Source organism: Anomalospiza imberbis, chromosome W, assembly GCF_031753505.1.
Source record: "Anomalospiza imberbis isolate Cuckoo-Finch-1a 21T00152 chromosome W, ASM3175350v1, whole genome shotgun sequence".
NCBI lineage: Eukaryota > Metazoa > Chordata > Aves > Passeriformes > Viduidae > Anomalospiza > Anomalospiza imberbis.
The window spans coordinates 3,503,967-3,528,812 of NC_089720.1; the positions used below are offsets into that span (position 1 = coordinate 3,503,967).

At 45.9% G+C, this 24,846-nt stretch overlaps 1 protein-coding gene across 26 annotated transcripts in view; it reads left to right on the forward strand.

Annotated features, from left to right (window-relative positions):
- The window catches only part of LOC137464253 (uncharacterized), a 123,539-nt gene that overhangs the window by 75,048 nt on the left and 23,645 nt on the right, over positions 1 to 24,846 (forward strand). For 21 of the 26 annotated variants that reach the window (XR_010994098.1, XR_010994100.1, XR_010994101.1 and 18 more), the window contains 4 exons: positions 4,851 to 4,907; positions 5,046 to 5,157; positions 5,638 to 9,415; positions 9,779 to 10,722. Coding sequence is in view for 1 of the 26 variants with exons in the window: in XM_068175554.1 (XP_068031655.1) it covers positions 4,851 to 4,907; positions 5,046 to 5,157; positions 9,779 to 9,785 (176 nt within the window). In the remaining 25 variants the exon portion in view is untranslated. The other 5 variants (XR_010994122.1, XR_010994119.1, XR_010994129.1 and 2 more) reach the window with 5 other exon arrangements.

A 24,846-nucleotide genomic window follows, 5' to 3' on the forward strand; every position in this document is an offset into this window, starting at 1 on the left:
GCATACATCTACCCGTTCTGGGTGGCCGTCCCTTGGGCTGGCCGCCGGGCTAAGATTTTGGCACCGCAAGAGTTGCTGCAAGCCTACAAATCACCACTGAATGGATTTCGTCTGTTGCCCATCAATCTAGTGGCTTTTGATGTGTAATTTTTTTTTTTTTTGCCGTGTGTCTGTGGAAGGTAATAAGAGCTTTGAGCAGCAGTTGCACAATAAAGATTTGTCATGGGGATATTACCTCCGTCTTGCGTGTCTTACTGAGGGGAAGTAGTTCTGCAAGCTCAAACGGTGTCTCCCTGGAATGCAAGTATGTGGAATGTTTCAGCCAGATAACAGCATTTCAGAGACAGATAGTGATTGGCCTGTTTGTGTGAAGCTGGAAGCACTTAGCAGTCTCTGCTGCGTCTTGTAGGAAGCAAAGTCTTAGCTCTTTGGCAGTGGTACGCCAACGTACAGAAAGGCCGTGTAGGCTGCTGCTAAAACTGTAGAAGATACTGTGTGTGAGGCTACATGCATGCTTTCCAAGGGTGGTTTCACCATGGTGCCCTGTGTTGGAAGCATCCACCTCCTGCTGGACCTGGGTGTCCTGGTAACAGGAGTAGGGTGTCAGTTTAGCACTATGTGCATGTAAGCAAACTGTATTGTACCACCCTCTGTGTCATTCTTGATGAACTGCTAATGATGGATCACTTGCAGTAGCTGCCTCCTGTACACCCAACACCTCAGGCTACAAGATGGGTGTTAAATGAGATAGGGGAGAAGAGGCAAACCTTCAAAGGCAGGGTAGTGTTTCTTTTCTTCGCACAAATGACTCAGCCCTGAAAACTCCCCTCTGGGGAAGCCACCGGCACATTCCCACCCAGCCTGTGGGGTCATCTCTGCTAATGGGCCATAATGGACTCAATGGCACTAGGATAACAGGCAGCTGCAAGACTTAGGCCATGAAAGACTCCCAGAACATCCCATGACTCACAGTATTACATTCCTCCACTGTGAAACTCCCTGTCCTGGGGGAGGTACTGAGCATTCTCACCTGAACCTGAGCATATATATAATCTTTGGGTTTGGGGACAATGATGTGGAAGTTCACCTCTGAACAACTGCAAGGACCCTGTTAAAAGAATAAGTTATGTGAAGGGAATAGGCTCTGACAGCTCCAGAGATGGACAACTCACAGCAACATGCTGGGCCCTGGCCATTGCTTACCAGACACTGCTTGGTATGGTACAACGCTTTCAGGAGGAGGAGAAAAGAAACAAATCAACAGGAACCATGTCCACACAAACCACATCTGAGCCAGAGGGAAAGGAAACAAATCAATAGGCACTGTATGGATGCAAGCCATTGCTGAACCAGAAGGACAGCCTAAGCCAGTAGCAGTCGCCCTTGTTCAGAAAAGAAAATCCGCATAGTGAATGACGAGGAAGAGGCAGGACCTTCACATCCAGCACTCGATCCCTATCCCTGGGCAAGCTGCGTAGAGAGTTCACACGCGAGGTAAATGAGTCCATATTGACCTTGCTGCTCTGAATCTGGGATGCCATGGCTAATGATACAATTCTAGATGGTAGCGAAGCCAGGCAACTGGGATCCCTGTCCCAGGGTGTAGCTATTGACCAGGGGATCGGGAAAAGACAGGAAACTCTGAGCCTCTGGCGACGACTGCTGTCAAGTATGAGGGAAAGACACCTTTGTAAGGAGGACCTCCTTGTGCCGCGTGGACAGTGGAACATGATGGAGCAAGGTGTCCGATGCCTGAGGGAATTAGCTTTGCTGGAGATCCTTTTTTTTTCAGAGGACAAGGGATTCCCTAAAAGTCTAGACGGTGTCCAGTACGCATCACAAATATGGGTGAAATTTGCTCAGCTTGGGTCCGAAATATATTCCTGTTACTTAGCAACGCTGCAATGGAGGGAGGGAGAAGATAGGGTGGGTGCATTGGTTAGTAAACTCAGCATTTATGAAGACACTGTCGCTGCCCCGTTACGGGCCCACGTCTCACCTGTGGAAATGAAGCTGGCTGAGCATGTCTCGAGCCTGGAAGAGAAAATTGAAGAGGGCTACCAGAAACTAAGAGAGGAGCTTAAGGAGGGAATCTTCCATCTCTTGCCAGCACAGACGAGAGTCTCTGCTATTAGGAGCAGGCGTCCCCCAGCTAAAGAGAGAGTGTACACTCCACGAGAGAATACTCCCGGCAGCATAGGAGTGGTGATGTTATGTCCAGTCCTCTTGAAGGGACCTCCAGGTCATATTTACAGGAAGGGAACAATAAGTACCATGACCAGAACCAGAGGGGCCTTGCCTCTAGTCAGGTAGAGGGAGAGGCTCTATTGGACTGTGTTGATCCAATGGCCTGGCACATCAGACCCAAAAAAGGATAAGGCTTTAGTTGACACTGGCGCACGATGTACTTTAATGCCATTGAGAAATGTGGGGGCAGAATCCATCTCTATTTCTGGGGTGACAGGGGGATCCCAACAGCTGACTGGACCAGAAGCTGAAGCGAGCTTGACCAAGAAGGAATGGCACAGACACCCCATCATGACTGGTCCGGAGGCCCTGTGTATCCTCGGCATAGATTACCTCAGGAGTGGGTATTTCAAAGACCCAAAAGGACACTGCAAGGAGAGGCAAGGCAAAAGCTGCAGTAGCTGATTTGCAGCTGGCAGAGGCCGCTCCGATGCAAGCGTGGAACCTCCCAAGGTGGCCTGGACTGGCACCGAGATGAGAGAGGTAAAGGCGGTGCTTCCCCTTTCAAAAAGGTTCCTGCAAAGTCACGGGGGTGGCAGCTGGTCTCAGTGCTAGTAGCGGTCGAGGTGCAGGCGGCGGACAGCTGGCGGCTGGAATCTTCTCATCAGCAGCGGGCACAGGTGGGGAAGGTAGGCAGAACTCAATCGTAGTTCTGAGTTGCAGCGCAGCAAAGTCCCGGGTCAGAGCGCACAACCTCCCACGGCACCATGCTGCAGACAGTTTGCAGTTCCCCTGAGTGGTGGAAGAGCCCGCTCCCCCAGCTAAAACTCCCCAACCCCCACTGGAGAATTGTAGTATCCTAGACCAGCCCAGGTGTGAAGGGACCTTGAAAGATCATCTGGTGCAGCCTCTTGTGGGAAAGGGAGACTAGATGAGATTATTTAGCACCCTGTCCTGCAGCATCTGGAAAAACCTCCAGCAACGGGGACTGTTGCAGCTTGTGCCCGTTGTCCCTTGTCTTCTCCATGTGGCTCCCTTGAACTACTGGAATACTGTGTGGAGGTTCCCCCTGAGCCTAGGCAGGTGCCCAACATTTTGCAACTAATTCCTTTGTCATTGCTTGCTAGTCTTCATGCAGATGCTATCTGCTTTTAGATGTTCCTCCACAGCTTTTGGACCATGCTGAGCCCATTTGTCCGAGTATTTAGGACTTAGGCTTATTCTCTGCTTCTGTAAGCATTCAGTGATATCTCTTGCCATCCCCCCGACTATGCCAATTGGTGCAAATGGGTGTTTTAGGTCGCGTAAAGAATCGCCAGAAAAGGTATCAGCAAAAGCAGGTTCTCCAGCCCTTTGAGCATCTTCATGGCCCTCCTTGGGATGCTCTCCAGTCTGTCCGCCTCTTTTTATTGAATTCTGGGGACCAGAACTGGACACAGAGTGTGGCCTGCAGGCATGGCCTCTGTGAGAAGAGGCCAGGGTCTGCTCTGCGCTAGACACAGCTAGTTTTCACCAGCTAGGCACCAGACTTCCCTGAGAGCCAAAGCAGAGCAACTCAGCAAAGCTGGTGGCACCCCTGTGTAAGCATATTTAAGAAAGGGTAAAGCTCTGTCTGGGGCGGGTATTTCCCTGCTGCCCTTAGATCTGGCAGGTGGCTATGTCCTGAAGGAACTTTTTCATCTTATTGTCTCCTCCTGTCCTATTGAGGAGGGGTGGTGAGAGAACAGCTGGTTGCGACCCTGGCAGCCTGCCAAGGTCTGACCTCACAAAGCCTAAAAGGCATATTCTTCCTTGTAGAAGGAGGTTGGTGGCTTGGAGATTTTAGGAACAGGAAAATTAATTGGGGACTGAATGTTGATTTGAGTGAAGGGCAGGTACCAATCCGTCTTCTATAACTGCAATTTCAGAAGCAAAGGACAGCTGAGAATCAGGCCCCAGTGATGCTGGTTTGGGTGTTGCTAAGATGGCGTTCATTTCCCCATAGCAGCTCTCACAGTGCCGTGTGTCACATGAAAAAGGGAGGAGGCTTCCTTGACCATTGGTGTGGGGGGATTTACTCAGTCTTTAGTGTTTAATTTGTCTTTGTTTCAGGAAGGTTGAGACCGTTGTGCCCGACCAGTCCGTCAGCATCCCGTTGGGGGGATCCTTCACTGAGCAGTCCTATTGGATCAGAGGCTGGTTCGACTGACTTAGGGAAACACAGCAACAGAGTAAGGGAGATCCCTCAGCATGTCTTCCCCTTTACCCACTGTGTTACCTGCTGCTGCCGACTGGTAGCCTCCGCCAAGGATTCACACTAACAGTTTATGGAATAACACTGTTTATTAATATAAATTGTGACAAGTTAAAGTTTGAAGATTGTCGGTGATAGTGTCTGACTGCAAAAATATATTGGAAGGAATATACAGACAAGCTCTAATCCCCAATAAAATGTTCAGCATGCATAGAGTATGATTCTTAGCCAATAGGCATCTCTATGGGGGAGAAGACAGGTTCAGCCCATCAACTGATCCCAGCAGCTACGATGGAGTCTTCCCTAACTTTTCCCCATTCTCGACTTATTTTTATACTATTTCTGTGTGTTTAGGTGGAGCTTGAGTGACTCTAGTCATACATACCTATGCTACTGATTGGTGTAAAATTCTTTTGCTTTGCTTTTGAAGATGCAGTCAAAAAGAATATAGAGCACATGCCCAGTGAGGGGTGGTTGCACTTTGGAGGTAGGTAACTTTGGGATGGAGGTGTGCATTAATATTATTATTAGGCTTTAATGAAGCATGTTCATCTAAGGAGAGTGATTTCACCACAGTTGCTGGCTCAGCAGTAAGACATCTTCCCCTATCTCCCTTGGTTGACAGGTGGTATGCTGTTTATCAGCTGCAAAGTACCATCGAGTTCCCTTCCCTGCAAGGATTTCTGCAGAGCCTGGCCTTCGCTCCGCTCCACCCTGCGTTCCATCCCCCTTCGCAGGTGTCTGTGTGTATGGGGAATCATCACGGAATAGGTTTCAAGTCATGCCAACTGCATTCCACCCAGGGAGCAGCAACTGTGATTTACCCTATAATTCCCATACTGTTATAACTCCTGTGAGGATGCTAATGTAACTCCTAAGTTTCCTCTAATTGAATCCCCAGTTAGCGGTCCACAGGGTCCCCGGTCATTTTCCCACGCCGTGCTTTGCACTGGTAGCTAGAAAGGTGTTGATCAGGCCCCAGTGTTTTGGCTACTGCTGAGCAGTGTTGGCACAGCATCAGTGCTGTCTCTCCAACATTCTGCCCCAGCATCAGTAGGCTGGGGGTAGGCAAAACCCTGGGAGGGGACACAACCAGGACAGCTGGCCCAAACAGGCCAGAGGGATATTCCATGCCATATGACGTCAGCCCAGAAATAAAAGCTAAGTAAAAGAGGAGGAAAGGGGGGCATTTCTTGTTTACAGTGTTTACCTTCCAGAGAAACTGCTACGTGTGTGGAAGCCCTGCTTTCCGGGAAGTGGCTCGGCAGTGCTTGCTGATCGAAACTAGACGATAATTTTTTTTTCCCCCTCTCCTTGTTCATGCACAAACTTTCACTTTTGCTTTAGTAAACTGCCTTATCTCAATCTGCAAGTTGTTTTTCATCTCTCCTGTCCAGCTGGGAAGGGGGAGTGATAGAGTTGTTTGCTGAACACCTGGCGTCTAGCCAAGATAAACCCACACCAGTCCTTTTTGGTTCCTAACGTGAGCTGAGACAGTGGCAGTTATATATCTTGCATGGTATAGTGATAGCAGTTATTGAGTAGCAAGCTCCTGTGCGGGACATGGAGTTTGTCAGGTAAGCTGCTTATCTCTTTGTTTTGTTCAGTTTGGGAACATGTTAATACAAACAGTGGCTCTGTGCTTTGCTGTGGCATTGATGGCTTTGTTGTGCTGGAGGAGCTATTTTCTGGGGACAATGAGGGAATCCCTCTCTCTATCTGGGATTGATGTGTATTGTTTTAGAATGCAGGCGCCTGTGTTCCTTGTTCTTCCTCCTGTAAGCTGTTGAATACTATTAATACTATGTTGTGGTTTGAAAAGCAAAACCAGTGAGAGACTTCAAGTCAGAAATACAATTTATTAGGAAAAGAAAAAAAACTAAATACATGCAATAATAGAAAAGGTAAGAAAACAACCACTGACAGAGTCAGAATAAAACCTGACACTCGGGTGGTGGTGGGAGTCCAGGCTGGAATGGCCTCAGTCTTCCTAAAGTGGCAGATGTGGTTCTGTCGGATCTTGTAGAAGGGTGTAATCTTCCTCTGATGGTGCAGTGGAGAAAACCCCAGCTGTTCCCAGTGGGAAGCTGCCTTGGGTCTCAGGGACCGTGATTATATTCAGTCAGGAAATGCTTGTCTCCTCCCTCTGGGCAGAGCATCCCACAGTGGGATGATGTAATTTCAACAGTCATGCAGTGACATTGAATGGGCCATTAACAACAGATATCTTCCCGGGAGGAAAGATAAGAAGATAAGAGATAAGGAGGAGGTGGAAAAGATAAGAAGAAACTGCTCACAGATGGGAAATGAATAACATCTTGCATTTCAACCTGGGACATACTATTAACTAATACTGTTGGCATACTGTGGGGTTTGTGGAATCTGATGTCATCCTGCTGTAAGACAAAACAAACTGTAGGTGAGGAGATATTGAAATGTGCCCTGAAGCAGCTGGTGCCTGGATGGCAGTGTGTGTGGAAGGATTTGGGCAGGTTCCTAGAGTGGTTATCACCTCCCTATGCCCGGGACTTTACACCTAAACAGGCAATGAGCCCTGGCAAATGGACACGTCACCTGATAGAAGGGTGCCTTAGCTACCCCAATGAAATCCAGCAGCTTCTTGCCCTGTACGGGGGCCTGGCCCTTGCCTGTTGAGCCACAGTTCAGTACTGTCAGAGGAGTGTGGCTGAGGCAGGAATCCAAAGTGCATTTGAGGACACTATGGCTGAGATAGGGACCCAAACAACAACAGCTACAGTAATTGCCCCCAGAAGTGTCAAAGAAAAGGTGAATAAGGAGAGCCAAGGAGCGATCAGCAAGACTCCCTCAGCTTTTAGTAGTCCCATGTGGCCAGTGCAAAAGTCTGATGGAGGGTGGAGGTTAACAGTAGACCGTCGTGGCCTGAATGAAGTAACGCCCCCACTGAGTTCTCCTGTACCGCACATGTTAGAGCTCCAGTATGAACTGGAGTCAAAGGGAGCCAGGTGGTATGCTGCACTTGGCATTGTCAATGCATTTTTCTCAATTCCTTTGGCAGCAGAGAGCAGACCACAGTTTGCTTTCATGTGGCAGGGTGTCCAATACACCAGGAATCGAGTGCCCCGGGGGTGGAAACACAGCCCTACCATCTCTTGTGGACTGATCCAAAGTGTACTGGAAATGGATGATGCTCCTGAACGTCTACAATACGTTCATGACATCATTGTGTGGGGCAGTGAGGCAGAAGAAGTGTTTGAGAAGGGAAGAAGAATAGTTCAGAATGTTCTGAAAGCTGGATTTGCCATAAAGAAAAGCATGGTCAAGGGACCTGCATGGGACATCCAGTTCTTGGGCGTCAAATGTCAGGATGGCCGCCGTCATGTGCCTATGGATGTGGTTAAGAAGATAGCAACTATGTCTTCACCAGCTAAGAAGGTGGAAATACCGGCTTTTGTAGGCCGCCTGGGGTTTTGGAGAATGCATATTCCAGGTTATAGTCAGCTTGTGAGGCCCCTCTATCGAGTGACCCAGAAGAAGAACCATTCTGAATGGAGCCGTGAGCAGCCACAGGCCTTTGAGCAGATCAAAGAGGAAATAGCTTGCGCGGTAACCCTTAGGCCTGTTCAGACTGGACTAGCCCTGCAAAATATACTCTACGCTGCAGCTGGGTAGCATGGTCTCACTTGGAGACTCTGGCAAAGAACATCAAGAGAAACCCAAAGTCAACCATTCGGGTTTTGGAGCCAGGGTTATTGAGGGTCAGCAGGCCCACTACACTCCAGCTGAAAAAGAAATGTTAGCAGCATATTGAGAGGGTTTGAGCATCCTCAAATGTTTTTGGGAATGAAGCCCGTCTCCTCTTGGCACTGCAATTTCCTCTGCTACACTAGATGGTCAAAGGAAGCATCCCTTTGACACATCGTGCAAACAGTGCTACATGGAGTAAGTGGGTGGGTAGCACTGATCACACAACGAGCTCGACTGGGGAAACCCAATTGCCTGAGAATCCATGAAAAAAGGCGGAGATTTTGGAGAATTTCTTTGAAAGGTCACTCGTGCTCAAGAAGCACCACCATATAATGAGCTATCAGAAGATGAATGCGGCCATGCTCTCTTTACTGATGGATCCTGCCTTGTGGTAGGAAACCATCAGAGGTGGAAAGCTGCTGTGTGGAGTCCCACACAACGAGTCGTTGAGGCCGCTGAAGGAGAAGAAAAGTGGCCTGTAGTGTGTCTCTGTAGTGACTCCTGGATGGTGGCTAATGCCCTATGAAGGCGGCTAACGCAGTGGAAGAAGACCAATTGGCAATGCAAGGGTAAACCCATTTGGGCTGCTGCGTTGTGGCAGGACATCACTGCACGGATAGAAAACATGGCTCTGAAGGAATGTCACGTAGATGTTTACATGCCCAAAAGCCATGCCACTGTGGAACATCACAACAATGAACAGCTCGATAAGGCTGCCAAAATTGAAATAGCTCAGGTAGACTTAGACTGGGAGCAGAAGTGTGAACTATTTACAGCCCGATGGGCCCATGAAACATCAGGACACCTAGGAAAAGATGCAACCTACAGATGAGCTTGTGATCGAGGGGTGGATCTGATCACAGAGGCTATCACACAGGTCACCCATGAATGTGAAGCATGTGCTGCAATCAGGTGAGCCACATGAGTACAGTCTCCTTGGAATAGATGGCACAACTGGGTTTTAGAGATGGTGAGGCCTGGCAAATTGACTATATTGGACCACTGCCATGAACACACCAAAGCAAGAGCTTACATACTCATCATGGTAGAGGCAACTACTGGTTGCCTGGAAAAATACCCTCTAAGCCATGCTATGGCTCGAAACACCATCTTAGGCCTTGAGAGACACATTTTGTGGTGTCATGGTAGCCCAGAAAGAATGGAATCAATGAGGCTTGTTTTTGAAATAGCCTCATAAACTCTTGGGCAAAGAAACACGTGGATATATCACATCCCTTATCGCTCACAAGCCTCTGGAAAGATTGAGAGGTATGATGGACTGTCAAGAGGGTTAGGCAATCGGGCATGGAAGCATTGGGATGCAAATTTAGCAGAAGCCACTTGGCTGGTTAACGCCAGAAGATCTGCTAACCGGGCTGGTCCTGCCCAAACAAAACCACTACATACTGTGGGAGGAGATAAGGTCCCCATACTACACACAGGGGAGTGGCTAAGGAGGTCGGTGTGGAATTCTCCTCCCATGGGAAAAGGCAAACCTATTAATGGGATTGCCTTTGCTCAGGGACCTGGGTGTACTTGGTGGTTACTGCAGAAGGATGGGGAGACCTGGTGTGTGCCTCAAGGAGATTTAACCTTGGGGGGAATATAATGAGTGTAAATTCTATGTTGCAGGGAGTAAAGTAGCAGGAGTGACATGAACCGTTGGTGAGTGAATTTTACGAGGAGCGAGGAGAGTGCGACGATAGCCCAGGCAGGGCCGGTGTCGGTGCCGAACGATCGTGTGTGTCGCTTCTGTCCTGAGCACCCATCTTGATGGAACGGAGCCCAAGTCGCGGCCTGGTTTTAAACATCCGGAGGGGTGGAGGAAACCCATGGAATGGGAAAATAATATCTATCTTTGAAAGGAAGGGAGACGTTAGTTAATAAAAATGTGTACGTGTGTTGGGCATAAAGATGGTTTAAGCATGGAGTTTAAGTTGTAAGCATTGGTAAGAAGGGATTTCAGTCATGACAAATAAATAAATACAGACAAATAAATACAACGGAATAATTGGAAGACAGATATATATATAATTCTGTGGCATCTGAGTATGATGCAAATGGTGTGAAGTAAGGGGTGGAGATTGTATTGGGTGTGGCTGAGATGGAGTTTGTTTTCCCCATAGCGGCCATCAGTGCCATGCTTTGCATTGGTAACTAGAAAGGTGTTGATAACACCCCAGTGTTTTGGCTACTGCTGGGCAGTGTTAGCACAGTATCAGCACTGTCTCTCCAACATTCTGTCCCTCATCAGTAGGCTGGGCGCGGGCAAGATCCTGGGAGGAGACACCACTAGACCAGGTGACCCAAACTGGCCAGAGGGCTATTCTGTACCGTATGACTTCAGCTCAGAAATAAAAGCTGAGTTAAGGAGGGGGAAGGGGGCACATTTGTTATTTACAACGTTTGCCTTTTGGAGCAACCCCTAGGCGTGCTGAAGCCCTGCTTCTTGGAAAGTGGTCGGACAGTGCTTGCTGATGGGAACTAGAGGATATAATTAGTTGTTTTTCCTATTTGCTTTTTCATGCAAAAACTTTCTCTTTTCCTTTAGTAAACTGCCTTATCTCACCCTGTGAGTTGTTTTCCATCTCATTTTCTCTCTGTGTCAAGCTGAGAAGGGGGAGTGATAGAGCGGCTCTGTGGGCACCTGGCATCCAGACAAGGTCAACCCACCACCGATGCTTTTGATGCCGTCCAGGTGTTGTAGGATAAGGGCACTGATAATGCGGGTAAATAATTGGCTGCAGAGCTGGTGCTTGCAACAGCGTTCTGGGTTCCATGAGCATGGGACCCTATTTTTGATCAGCATCTGCTTGGGAGAGCGGGGCTCCACCTCACTGAGCGGAGCAAAGATATTTTTGCCAGTAGGATAGCTGACCTCATTAGGAGGGCTTTAAACTAAAAGTGAGGTGTCGCGGCAGGGCATCCCCAAACTGGTAATAAGTAGCATTGACTCCATGATTCACAGAAGGCTGATCGATCTATTTATTTTATATATATATATATAATTATTAAGAAACCCACTGCTTTTATAGACCGTTACGATACACCTGGACCTAATTGGTCCTCCAATCCAAGCACCATCACCATTGGCTAATTAAGAAACCACCCTTTGGTAAAGGAATCTCCATAACACATTCCACATGTTCAGAATAACAGGTGCAGCAAGTGAAGATAAGAATTGTTTCTCATTCTTTTCTCTGATCTTCTCACTGCCTTCCTGAGAAAGGCCTGGGAAAGTTATGTGTTGCTCTCTGTGGCCAGAGAGCTGCTGCCACAGTGAGGGTGCGAGGCGGGAGAGAATAATAAGCAGCCCTGTGCGGGAGTGATGGACAGGGTCAATGAACAAGGGGCAGGGCAAGAGCTCCAGTACCTGGAAGTCCCCCTTAGAACCCGAAGGCAGTGGTGGATGTCATGGCTGCAAGTGTGCCCAGCAGAAAGATCTCCTTGGACGTGGAAGTTTTAAAAGAGGAGATTGACAGGAAGCACGGAATCCAGGTACACAGACAGGAGTGTGATGCCAGGTATTGTACGCTGTCCCAGGCCTAGCGGCCTCCTGCCTTCAGAGTGCACAAAAGGAAGGAAAGCCAGAATGTAACCTCGGGGTGACTGACACAAGTAACTCCTGAGATGAAGGAGACCGGATGCATTTCTGTGCTCAGGGTAGAAGGAAGAACCCTCCCCCATCTCCTGAAGTGCCCCTACATAACAGACAGGATGCTCCTGGTTTGGAGACCGAAGAGCACATGAGTAATGGACAGGACCCAGGACAAAGCCAACCATGCAAAGCTGACCTAACCACCTGCCCACGTTAGAAGCAGTGCGACCCGAGAACCCAGGACAAAGCCAACCATGCAAAGCTGACCTAACCACCTGCCCACGTTAGAAGCAGTGCGACCCGAGAAGCACATCAAGGTATTAGTAATTGGAGATTTCCTCCTGAGAGACCCTGAGACACCCATTTCCCACCCAGACAATTTCTCTAGAGAGCTCTGCTGCCTACCAGGAGCTTGCATTCATGGTGTCACTGAGAGGCTGCCGAGGCTGGTGAACCCTACAGATTATCGCCTGCTCCTACTCTTCTCTGTAGCGTCAGATAAGGCAACTTGACTTAGAACCCTCCCAGGAGTCTATTATGTCTGTAGGAGTGATGCTAAAAGGATGGGGAGTACAGGTGATGGTCGCCTCTGTTGGTGTCCGGTCTGAGGAAGGGGTCCAGGAAGGAGGAGACGGACTAAGCAGCTGAATGCCGGACTGCATAGTTGGTGCCATACTCAAGGTTTTGGCTTCTATGATCATGGATCTACCTTTAAGAAGCCGGGTCAGTTGGGAGCTGATGGGATTCACGCGACCAAGCGGGGCATGATCGTCTTTGCTGGAAAGCCGGTTAGACTTACAAGGAGGGCTTTAAACAAGACTCAGCGGGGAAAGACAATGGAGTTTTGAGCAACAGAGAAGAGCCAGGGGCTGGTGATGTGTTGGGAACCAAGAGAGGAATACTTGAGAAATGCTGCAAAGGAATTGGAGCTTGATCATTGTCCAAAAAAGTGACACAGTCAACAGCCCAACGGAAGTGCCTCTGTACCAATGCAAGCAGTATTCATAAGAAAGAGGAGCTGGAAACCACTGTGCAGCCGGAAAGCTAACAATGTAATCACTATAGTAGAAAAGTGCTGGGACAACTCAAATGACTGGAGCTCTGCAATCAGTGGCTATAAACTGGAAGCAGGGACACGCATTCTGGGAAGACTCTAAAGATGCCGCCCCGGTCTGTAGGGATGGGGTCAGAAAAGCTAAGGCAAAGCTGCAGCTGAATTTGGCAGGGGATGTAAAGATTCGGACAATGGCCTTCCACAGGTGCGTTGTTCAGAAAATAAGACTAAAGAAAGCGTACGCAACCCACGTGCCCCCATCCGCCCCCCCCCCCCCCCCCCCGCTGCTGATAAATAAGCCAGGTGGTCTAGTGGCCAGCAACATGGAGAAGGCTGTGGTACTTGGTGATTCATTTCCCTGTGTTTTCACTGGCACGGTTAGCAAACCTCTTGAGACCCTGAACCTCAAGGAAGGGACTTGGGGAACAAAGTCCCTTCCATCATAGGAAACTATCTCTTTTGAGACCACCAGAGGAACCTGTGGATACACAAGTCCTGCACCTCTGGGGAGGCACAACCCCATGCACCAGTACATGCTGGAGGCCGATCGGCTAGAAAGCAGCTTTGCAAAGTAGGACAATGTGCCCTTGCCTCAAAGGCGGCCAAGGATATCCTTAGCCCGATATAGAGGAAAGCAGGGTTCATATATGTTACAAGACAGTTGTGTGGACCATTCACGGTGCTCACTGTCCCCGGGGGTGCAGGGCACCACAGACCACCGTTGGGCAGCTTTGAGGGCACTGCCTATTTTTCTAGAAGCCTCCTATCCAGCTTAATGCCAATCCTACTCTCCTGAGCCCTCAAGCCAGCAGTGCCGAACGCACGCTTTGCATTTCATTTGCTTCCAGGAGACGTGCAGCTTAGAAATGTCTGCAATGGAAGTGGGGCTTTCAGCAAACAATGTAGAGCAACTTCGGTTGTTTTTTCAAAATGTCCTGAGAAGTTAAAGCCAGGCCTGCCCTGGCCAAAGCAGTCATTTGACTGGAGGGAGCAACACCAAAAAGGCACAGGCGCCTTTGGGGTGGAGTCTGTGAAATACGCCAATCACTTGTTTTAAAATTTTGATAATAATAAAATAGTTATAAAAACAGTAATAAAAATTAGAGCAATAAGAATTTGGACAATCAGATTTAGGACAATAAAGGGCAATAAAAGCAAAGAATTATGGACATCCGGATGCTCCCGGGCACTAAGCCACGAAAAGCATGCCTTGTGAACAAAGGATTAGCCCCTTAAAAGCAGTAGCCTCTTGCATATTCATATATCTCACGCATGATGCATAAATTCCTTGCAAACTTGGGATTTTTCTGGTTTTTTGTTGACTTTTTCCCCTTAATACTGGTGGCTCCTTAAAGACAGAGAGGAGGTGGAAGGATGTTTGTCTTTTCTGCTAAGGAGGCAGTAACTCTTGCTGTTATCTCTGTGTGAAGAATTTCTTGATTATCTCATCCATTCCTTGTCCTGGCCACAAAAAGTTATCTTATATCACATTGCTTCTATTTTAATATTATGCTATAGCCTAAAACTATATTTAACACACTACTTAAAATGATTAATACGACACTACTTTCAAACATAACACATATAGTATTCATTTTAATATTTGCAAAGAGCCAATCATATAATATGCATTTTTCACTATCCTCCCTCTTTCTTTTTATAAATCATTTGGCTTGAGCAATATTCATCATTTGCTTATTTTTTTCCACAAATCAATCTTGCTTCTTTGAGGGGATCTTCTATATTGTTTTGTTTCTTTAACACCATGATCCTTTGTGCTGTTTGAGATGTAGTCAGCTTTTGGTCCATGGGCATGGTCACTACTTGCATGCCTTGGACTACACTGGTGATGAGTCAAATGAAACAGGGGATGAAGCAAGGAAGAAATATTAGACCAGCTATAGAGCTTAAAAGAAGAAACCTAACTTCTTCCACCATTCTACTCCCAATACATTATCCCACCAGCTAGTATTTAGCGTTGATTCCCATTTTTGAACTTGTACATGGGCAATTTTTCTGATATCATTGACTATATCCAGAACAGCATCCCCATTGTCATCTTTTTTTAAACAGCAGTCTGATGTAGTGAATTTTCCACAAACACCCCCTTCTTCAGCTAACAAATAGTCTAAAGCCAATCAGTTCTGATACACGGCCGCTCTTGTTTGGGTTTGTTGCCTTGATATTAATTCCATTGCCCGACCAGTTTTGTTTGTTATTATCTCTACAGCAGCTTGGAGTCTTATAATACGATTTAACATATAAATTGGGGTTCGATATCCCCAACTTCCATCTTGTGCCCAGGTGGCTGGCCCATATGTTTCCAGTATGCATTCAGGAGGCCGTTCTTCATCTCCCCATTTTTGGAATCCTCCGATCAAATCTCTTTTATTTCTCTTTAAGTCCTTATAAACTGGGATCCCTAATTGATCTCCATCAGGTCCTGGTAAAAGAAAAAAATCCTGGCTGTATGATTCCCAGAGTACAGCTCCCTTTCCACTGAGAGGGGAGTTTTGGGTATGCTCTTTTTCCACATATCCAAAATAGGCCATCTGGAGCTTTCCAATAATAATTTTTCTGTTGATCTATATTCTCCGAAAATTTGGAGGTTTTTTTTTTTAATTTTTTCCTGGGTCCAGTACAGGGTTGGTTCCTCTGGGATCCACCACATAGAAGTCCCATTACTAACCTTATATCTTTCACAAGGAGTTTTTCCTACTTCCTGAAGAAACTTTTTCCCAGTGCACCAGAGGCATTCTTCCCCTATCACTACTGAACTCTAAAATCCACCATTCTGGTCGGTTTTCTCCACTTATACTTGTTTGGTTCCACTTAAGGAGTTCAATTGGGCCTAAGCTGCTGCCTTTCCATGGCCATTCTTCTGACATGAAAGCCCCTCCACAGACCCAACAATTGGTTAAGTTCCCTACTTATTCTTTCCCCCAATTCTACAAACTGATTTTTACCCATCCTTGAGATATCTCTTTCTTTTTCTAATTGCTGTTCAAATTTCGTATACAAATCGTCAAGTGAGATTGGCACAGGTTTAGTTGGTTGTGATAGCTTAGCCTTTTTGTTTATCAATTGCTCTTTTACCAAATCTTGTGCTTTATTCCCAATAGCGTATGTGAAACAAATCCATCTCTCCCCTTTTGGGCATTCACTTCCCATCCTGTTACCACTTATTCCTAAGTTCTCTGCAATCCAGTACTTTTTCCCATTGTGCATGCAATTGCCTAATTTGGATGGGTTATAACAGTGACGGTTGACATGAGTGTAAGAAATAAAAAAGGAACCTCGGTGTCTTTCCATATACAGCTTTCGGTAACACCTGTGGCATGGCTTTGTCGATATCCCAAAAGGGAAAAGACAAACAATGAGTGACAGAAAAAGGAATGACAGAGGTCCAGTATGGCTTATACTCCCACCTCCCATGCCCATGGGGTTGCAACCCACAGCAGGTGTATTTGTGACATTCGGGTTTCAACTATTAATTTAGTTAAAATTCTCTTTAAAGTCTGGTTCATCCTCTCTACCCGGCCAGAACTCTGTGGATGCCATGGGGAGTGTGACTCCCATTTTATCCCCAAGGCTTGAATTCTTTGTTGCAACACTTTTGACATAAAATGCGTTCTTCTGTCCGAGTCTATCCTATTAACCATTCCATATCTGGGAATAATCTGTTCCAAATCTGTTCTGTTACTTACCACGTTGGCTGTCACCTTGGCAGTGGGAGCAGCTTCCACCCAATGAGTTAGGTGGTCTGTCATTACTAATAAATACTTCCATCTTTGTACTTGAGGAAGCAGCTCAGTAAAATCTACTTGGATACTTTGAAATGGTTGAAGAGCTAACTCACGACCTCCTGATGTTGTTTTTCTCATCACCTTTTTATTTATCCTTTGGCAAGTTATGCATCTTTCAGTTACTTGCTTTGCTACTCCAAAAATCCCAATGCACCCATAGTTCCTTAAAAAATGATCACACAAAGCCTGGGTACCCCAGTGGGGTTTCTGATGCATGTCTTCTAATGTTTTCCTAGTAAGCGTTTTATTAAGTAATTGTCTCCCATCAGGAAGTTTCCATTTCCCAGATTCATCTTGCTCTCCTCCTATCTTGCTTAATTTTTTTTTTTCTCTGCTTCACTAAACTCTGGAATTTCCATTTTTTCCTCATTTGGAGTTAATATTAACATAACTCTTTTGGCCCCATTTTCTGCTGCATCTTTAGCTTCCTGATCTGCCAGATTATTTCCTCTTATTTCTGGGGTCATTCCCTTTTGGTGTCCCTTAATATGTACTATAGCTATCTCTTCAGGTAATTTTAATGCCTCTAAAACATCTAAAATGAGTCCCTCATGTACTGATCCCTTTCCTCTTGAATTAAGTAATTCTCTTTCTTCTCAAATTTTTCCAAAGGTATGTACTACTCCAAAGGCATACTTTGAATCAATATATATAGTTCCTTTCCTTGTGTGCTAAATATTCCAGTGCTCTTTTTAGAGCATATAATTCACAGGTTTGAGCTGACCAGTTTGAGGGTAATTTCCTTTTGTCAATACTTTGCATGTTTTTTCCATCAACTACTGCATACCCTGACATTCTTTTTCCTTGTAGACATCTGGAGGAACCATCCACATAGATTATTTTCCCTTCTGAAAGGGCTTGTTCTTCAAGATCTTCTCAAACTTTTGTTTGGTATTGTATAATTTCTAAACAATTATGTATTAAGTTATCTGCTGGTTCTCTATATAAGAATTGAGCTGGATTTAAACTTCTGCTTACTTCTAGTGTCAAATCATCACTGTCTATCAAGATTGCTTCATATTTTAACATTCTAGAGTCTGTCAACCATTTTTCAGCCTTCTGGTTTAACACATTTCAAACTGCATGAGGAGTACACACAACTAGTTTACGTCCAAAAGTAAGCTTACGACTTTCTTCTACCAGGATTGCAGTAGCTGCTATAGCCTGAATACATACTGGCCAGCCGTGGCTCACTGGATCTAACATCTTTCATAAATAAGCTACTGGTCTCTTTACTCCTCCACACTCCTGAGCCAGAACTCCATGAACTACCCCACTTTCTACATTCACGTGCGGATGGAAGGGTTTTTCTAACGAGGGTAAGCTTAAAGCTGGTACTGAGGCCAGTTTTAACTTCAATTCTTCTAGTTTAACATCATCCTCCTCGGTCTACTTGATATCATCTCCCTCTGTCAATTTTCCATACAAGAATTTTACGGCCTGTGTGTACCCATCAATCCATAATCTACAATATCCCAATAATCCAAGTCGTTTTCTGATTTCTCTCTTTGAAGAGGGAGGGGGAAGAGATAAAATTCCTGCAATTTTGTCGGGGTTGAGCTTCTGGCTACCCTTACTAATCAAGTGTCCAAGACATTTTACCTCTGGTTCTACAAATTGCAGCTTCCCTTTTGATATCCTTAATCTTTTTTCTCTGAGAAAATTCAAAAGTTTTATAGTAGCCTCTCTAACTTCAGCTTCAGCTTCCCCAGATAGTAAAAGATCATCCGCGTATTGGATAATTTGTATTCCAGGAGGAGTGGGGAAAGCTTGTAGTATTGTTTCTAAAGCTTGCCCAAATAAGTTTGAAGATTCAGTGAACCCCTGTAGTAATTTTGTCCATCTTAATTGCTGCTTTCTCCCAGTTTGTGGATCCTCCCATTCAAATGCAAAGATATTTCGTCTCTCTTTGGCTAATGGACAAGCCCAAACAGCATCTTTAAGATCCACTACACTAAACCACTGATGCTGGGGTGGAACTTTACTTAGAAGAGTGTAGGGATTTGGTACCACTGGGTAACGAGTCCGAGTTCTTTTGTTAACCTCCCATAAATCTGGTACCAATCTATAGTTCCCATTGGGCTTCTTTACTGGGAGAATAGGGGTATTATGAGGAGACATACAAGGTTCTAATGTCCCATCCTTTATTAGTCCTTCTATTACTGGCTTCAAACCTTCCTGTCCTTCTAAGGATATAGGATACTGATGTACACGTATGGGACAATCTTCTCTCTCAATGGTAACCCTTATGGGGTCAATATCTAATCCTCCCCTATTTCCTTCCCCAGCCCAAACTTCCTTGTTAGTTTTTTCCTCATCCTCTTGGCCAAGTTTTAAAACTCTAGCTGTCACTTTCCCTTCTTCTGGTATAACCCCTATTCCTAGTTTCACCTGCAAGTCCCTTCCCAATAAGTTGCTACCTGCCCCAGGGACCAATAAGATATCCCCCATCCAAATTCTAGTTTCTCCCTCAATTACCACATCTTTAACGACAGGAACTGTGAAACTGTCTCCTTTTGCCCCTGTTACTTTTACAGTATCTTTGCTCACACTATAACCTTTTGGAATATTTAACAGGCAGGTTCTTTCTGCCCCTGTGTCTACCACAAATTCTAATTCTTCTTCTTGGGGATCCACTTTTAAAGTTATCGCAGGCTCCAGATGGTATTTGTCCCCCAAAAAATAGAGCCTATGACTTCCCTATTCCTCTTCTGTGCCCATCTCTCGGAAGATTTTCAGATCTTTTACCTGCTTAGGACAATATTTCCTATGATGCCCTTTGACCCCACAGTAAAAACAGACATTTCTGGAATGCTCCTCAGCTTTGGTTTGCATTGGGGTTCTATTCTTTTCCTTTCCCCTGTCTCTACGACCTTCATATCTAGGAGTAGTGCCTGAGTGTTTTAAATTTCTCTGGAAATTGTTTTCTCGCATGGTGGCTGCTATAATTTTTGCTTTCACTTTAGCTTTTTCTTCATCTCTCCGGACATAAACTTTCTGAGCCTCCTTTAATAAATCCTCTAATGATCTATTATGCCAATCCTCAATTTTTTCAAATTTTTTTCTAATATCTGGCCAAGCATTAGTGACAAAATTAATCCTTAACAGAGCTTTTCCCACATCACTTTCAGGGTCTATCCCAGAATATTGTTTCATATTTCTCCTAAGTCTGTCTAACCATTCAGTTGGAGTTTCTTCTTTCCAACACTGTCCCTCAAAAGCCTTTTCAGCATTTTGTCCTCGGGGTGCCGCCTCTTTTATTCCCTTGATTATTAAATGACAATATTCATTCATGTGTTTCCTCCCCTCCTCATTATTTTGACCCCACTCAGGAGGTGTTGTTGGCATTTTGTCTTCTCCTGGAGGGCCTTGCGGGTTTTCTTTTTCCCAAACTTTTATTCCAGCTGCGCTGATTAAGTGCCTTTCTTCCCGAGAAAAAATCATTTTCATTATAGACTGCATTTCTTCCCAAGTATAAATGTTTGGACCTAAAAATTGGTCTAATTGTTCAGCTGTGCCTATGGGATCTTCCAGAATCCCTTTGATTTCTTTTTTAAAATTCCTGACCTCTGAAGAAGGCAAGGGGGCGTTTACAAACCCCGTTCCACCCCCTCCCACTGGAACCTCTCTTAGTGGAAATAGACTAATCCCTTCATCCCACTCTTTTTGGTTTTTATCCTCTATAGCCTTTTTCCCGTGTTTTGAGGAAGGATCAGGAGAGGGCTGTCTTTTAACTGAACTTCTAGTGTTTCGATAAGGTGCTTCCTCTAGAGAGTTTCTCTGAACAGCCGGAGCAGTGGTTACCAAGGGAACGGGACTCAGGGCAGGAAGAGAGGTGAGGGGAGGGCATCGCGCCGAGGCTTGGTCCTCCAAGGGCGGGACGCAGGCGGGGTCTGCTGCCGGAACCACCAGAGGAGGGGGATCTTCCGGTGGAAACCAAACCGGAGCGTGGACAGTCCGCACATGGCTTATGGCGGCAGCTCCCGGCACAGACAAAGGAGGCTGGGCGGCCCCAGCAGCAGCGGCGGCGCCTAGCACAGCATGCACGTGCAGAGCAGCCGGGGGGGAGGGGGGGGAAGAAGAACAGCCGCGGGAAGAGCAGTCAGGGATGGGACGGCCGGGACCGACGGGACGCCGCCTGGCACGGCCGGCGGAACGGCCATGGGCCAAGCGACCGGGATGGGGGCGGGGACCGGTGGTGCAGCCACGAGCGGCGGGACAGGGACCGGAAGAGCAGCCGCGGGCGGCGGGACAGGGACCGGCGGTGCAGTCGCAGGCGGCGAGCCCAGACCTGGGACGGGGGCCGGGAGTAGCGGCTCAGCCACGAGCGGCGGGGGAGCAAGCGGGAACGAGGGGGGCAATACTTGCAAAGGATCCCACCCACCCTTTTTCTTTCTTTTTGTCTTCTTGCTCCCCGCCCTTTTCTTTCCCCTTTTTCTTTTCTTGCTTTGTCTCGGGGGTTTCTGATACTTTAAAGATTTTTTTATTCTCCTAAAATCTCCCGTCCAGCATGCGGCATATTCTCCTTCTTCTGGATTAAACGGTTCTTTTGAATTTACAAATATATTCAGAGCCTGACAAATCCAATTTTCAAAAGAGCCGTCTCTAGGCCAATAAATGTGGTCAGATCTTATTTCCTTCTTTGTCCATTCTAGCATACAAAAATTAACCATCTTTACCTTGTCCTTTCTCCTTGTACAAGGATTTTTATCCCAGTTAGCTAACATAACTCCCAAAGGGCTGTCTTGGGGTATATCTTCTGGTACCCTTTTACTCCTTTTTTTCTTTCCTGTATCCAACTTACTGGTTTTCTGTCCAAATTTTTTTCAAGATCTTATCTATTCGTCCCCTGCCTCTGTTTCCCACTTTCTCTTACAACCTGAATACCACCTTCTTTCAACTACCCACACAAAAATCCTTTCTCTCACAATATTATTAAGTACAATATTATTCAATACAATACCGCTCCCTCCAAGGAGATAAAGTGAAGTTTAAACAATCTACATTACATGTACTTTCATTCATCTACTTTTATTCACCTTTATTTTTCACTCACTCTCACACACATTCACACCCTCAGGCCTGTTCATTCATACTTCTCAACGTCTGCTTAGCCACGTTTTTGGTTCTTGTGTCTCACCCACCTGGACTGTGTAAGGTTTTATTCGACACCCCAGAACTTTAAGTACTGACACCCCTAAGTTTCACCGCTGACTTAGGTTCAGCATTCCATACATTTCCCTTTTATTGGACAGAGGAAGGAAACGTTAGCAAACCTCTTAGACTTACACAAAGGGATTTCTGTTGCCAGAGAATCACGGATCGTCTAAGCCCCCAGCCTGACCCCTTCCACCTTCCCGAGGTTTTGCTATCCCTCTTCCCTAGAGATAGCCTCAGAGTCAGGGGTTCGGACCTCCGCACCTTGCCCAATCTGGACTCCCCACCCCCCCCCCCCACCTTGAGGAAGGGGTCACACGACTGCCCCTGGCAGCCGCGGTGCTAAAAAGGTCCTACTATACTGTACCCCCCTTGCTTTGGGGTCAGCCTCTCTGGGCTTCAGTACCGCCAGGCCTCCGGGAAGTGCCCTGAATTTGGTTGTGAAGCGATTTGCGGAATAAATAAATAGACTCCACAACTCGATATAGTTATGAAGTGGGTATGTATGCCAGCGCCCGGCACAAGTGAGATAGTGCTCCAAAAACTTGTGCCCCGAGCCTCAGTCTGACCCACATCTTTATTCACAAAGGTGTTCCATATGCAATACATTACACAACTTTACCATGCATATTCAACCCCTGGCCCTGCCTGTCCTCGCCTCTCATGCTAAATAGGTCCCCGCCCTTCTGGGCATGCGTGGTTTGCTGTGGTGGTCGCGCGGGTGGTCTCTGGTGGTCTCTGAGGCTGAAGATTGTGGTCTTCCTCCTATTTGAACTTGTTATAAACGCCAATCACTTGGTTTTAAAATTTTAAAAGTTTAATAATAATAAAATAGTTATAAAAATAGTAATACAATTAGAGTAATGAAAATTTAGAGTTAGGACAATTACAAGACAATAAAAAGCAAAGAATTACGGACGTCCGGATGCTCTCGGGCACTTAAGCCCGATAAGCATGCCTTGTGAACAAAGGAATAGTCTTTAAAAGCAGTAGCCTGTTGCATATTCATACATCTCATACATGATGCATAAATTCCTTGCAAATTAAGAACTTTTCTGGTTTTTGTCAACTTTTTCCCCTTAATCCTGGTGGTTCCATAAAGACGGAGAGAAGGTGGAAGAGTGTCTTTTCCGATAAGGAGGCAGTAATTCTTTATGGGCCCCCATCATTGTCATCTCTGTGTGAAGAGTTTCTTCATTATCTCATCTCTTGCTTGAGTTAGTAAAAAAAAAAACCCCACATACATAGGTTCTATTTTAACTACAAAACTACATTTACCATACTATTAAAATGTTAATGCAGCACTTCTAATCAATATAACATAATACATATAGTATTCAATTTAATATTTGCGAAAAGCCAATCATAAAATATGCATTTTTCACAAACTCTTGAACTTTTCTCCTCTGTGCATGCGCTTTTGGTCCTTTGGTGCCTGAGTAGGTCTGTCAGTCTTGATAAGCTTGGAGACAGAGGAGCCCCTTTATCTGGGTTCTTTGCATCTCCTAGTCTTCTCTGGCATTGTCCTTTATGCAAGAAGCTTCAGAGATTTGCATTTTCTTATGCCCTTTGTACCATGGCAGAGGTTTCTCAAGTAAAAGGTTAAAATTCAACACATAATTCTACAAACTAAAATTTAAATGTTTTAATTTATTTTGTTAATTCAAGTAAACTCCAAAAATCTCTATTTCAGTTGCCTCTGGTGCCAGTTCACCTGTGAGGCTGTCTGCGTGTCACTCACACCCTTTAAGCGCGGCCCCCCTCCACGTGCCCGGGGGGGAGGGAGAAACAACGGCTTGTTTGCATGTGTGACTATCACACACTACAAGACAACAATAAGGTACTTTTTACTTTCAAATCACCTGTGAAAATTTCAGGTATTACTGGCCAGCCCCGGTACTCTTGGATATCCTTCAATCCAGCTGTGTTGTCCAACTCCGGATGCTCTCGGGCATATCCTCAATCCAGCAGAATTTTTAGGGGCCCCTTCTACACTTTTTGCTTTATTTTATTCCGTGTTTCCCAGTGGATTACGCCAGGGAAATCCTCGGCTCCCTCTCTCCAAGGGGTCCCACCCCTTCCCGGAGACCCAGTCCCAGTTTCCCCGGGGGGGGGGGGGGGGGGGGGTTCTCTGTCACTGCCTTCGTCTCTTTACTGGCCCCTTTTCTCGCGAAAAGACGAAACCTCAGCGTGAAAGACTCATCACTCACTTGGCAGGTCTGGGATAACCAGCCCGCCACTCATTCACACGCATTCATTTCCCCCCCCCCCCCCCTTATCCACCCCTTCCAAGCAAATACTTACCTATCCTTTATCCTCGGGTCTTTGTCTTCGTGCACACTTTAGTCTTGGGGCCAATTGCCGCGGTTTTAGGGAATCTTTTCCCTTTTCTTTGTTTTATTGCGTCCTTTTGTCCATCGATCATAACCTGCATCTGTCGGTCACACTAGAGGAAACAGAGCAAGGCTGCCTAATCGGGCAGAGCGCACCTTCCTCACCCTGACTCCCCTAAGGCACCGGCAGCGAGGTGTTAGTAACCATCCTCTGCTACCATAATTGTGAAAAACACCAATCACTTGTTTTAAAATTTTAAAAGTTTAATAATAATAAAATAGTTATAAAAACAGTAATAAAATTAGAGCAATAAGAATTTGGACAATCAGAGTTAGGACAATAAAGGACAATAAAAGCAAAAAATTCCGGACGTCCAGATGCTCTCGGGCAATAAGCCACGAATAGCATGCCTTGTGGAACAAAGGATTTGCCCTTAAAAGCAATAGTCTGTTGCATATTCATATATCTCACACATGATGCATAAATTCCTTGCAAACTAGGGATTTTTCTGGTTTTTGTTGGCTTTTCCCCCTTAATACTGGTGGCTCCTTAAATACGGAGAGGAGGTGGAAGCATGTTTGTCTTTTCTGCTAAGGAGGCAGTAGTAACTCTTGCTGTTATCTCTGTGTGAAGAATTTCTTGATTATCTCATCCATTCCTTGTGCTGGCCACAAAAAGTTATCTTATATCACATTGCTTCTATTTTAATATTATGCTATAGCCTAAAACTATATTTAACACAGTACTTAAA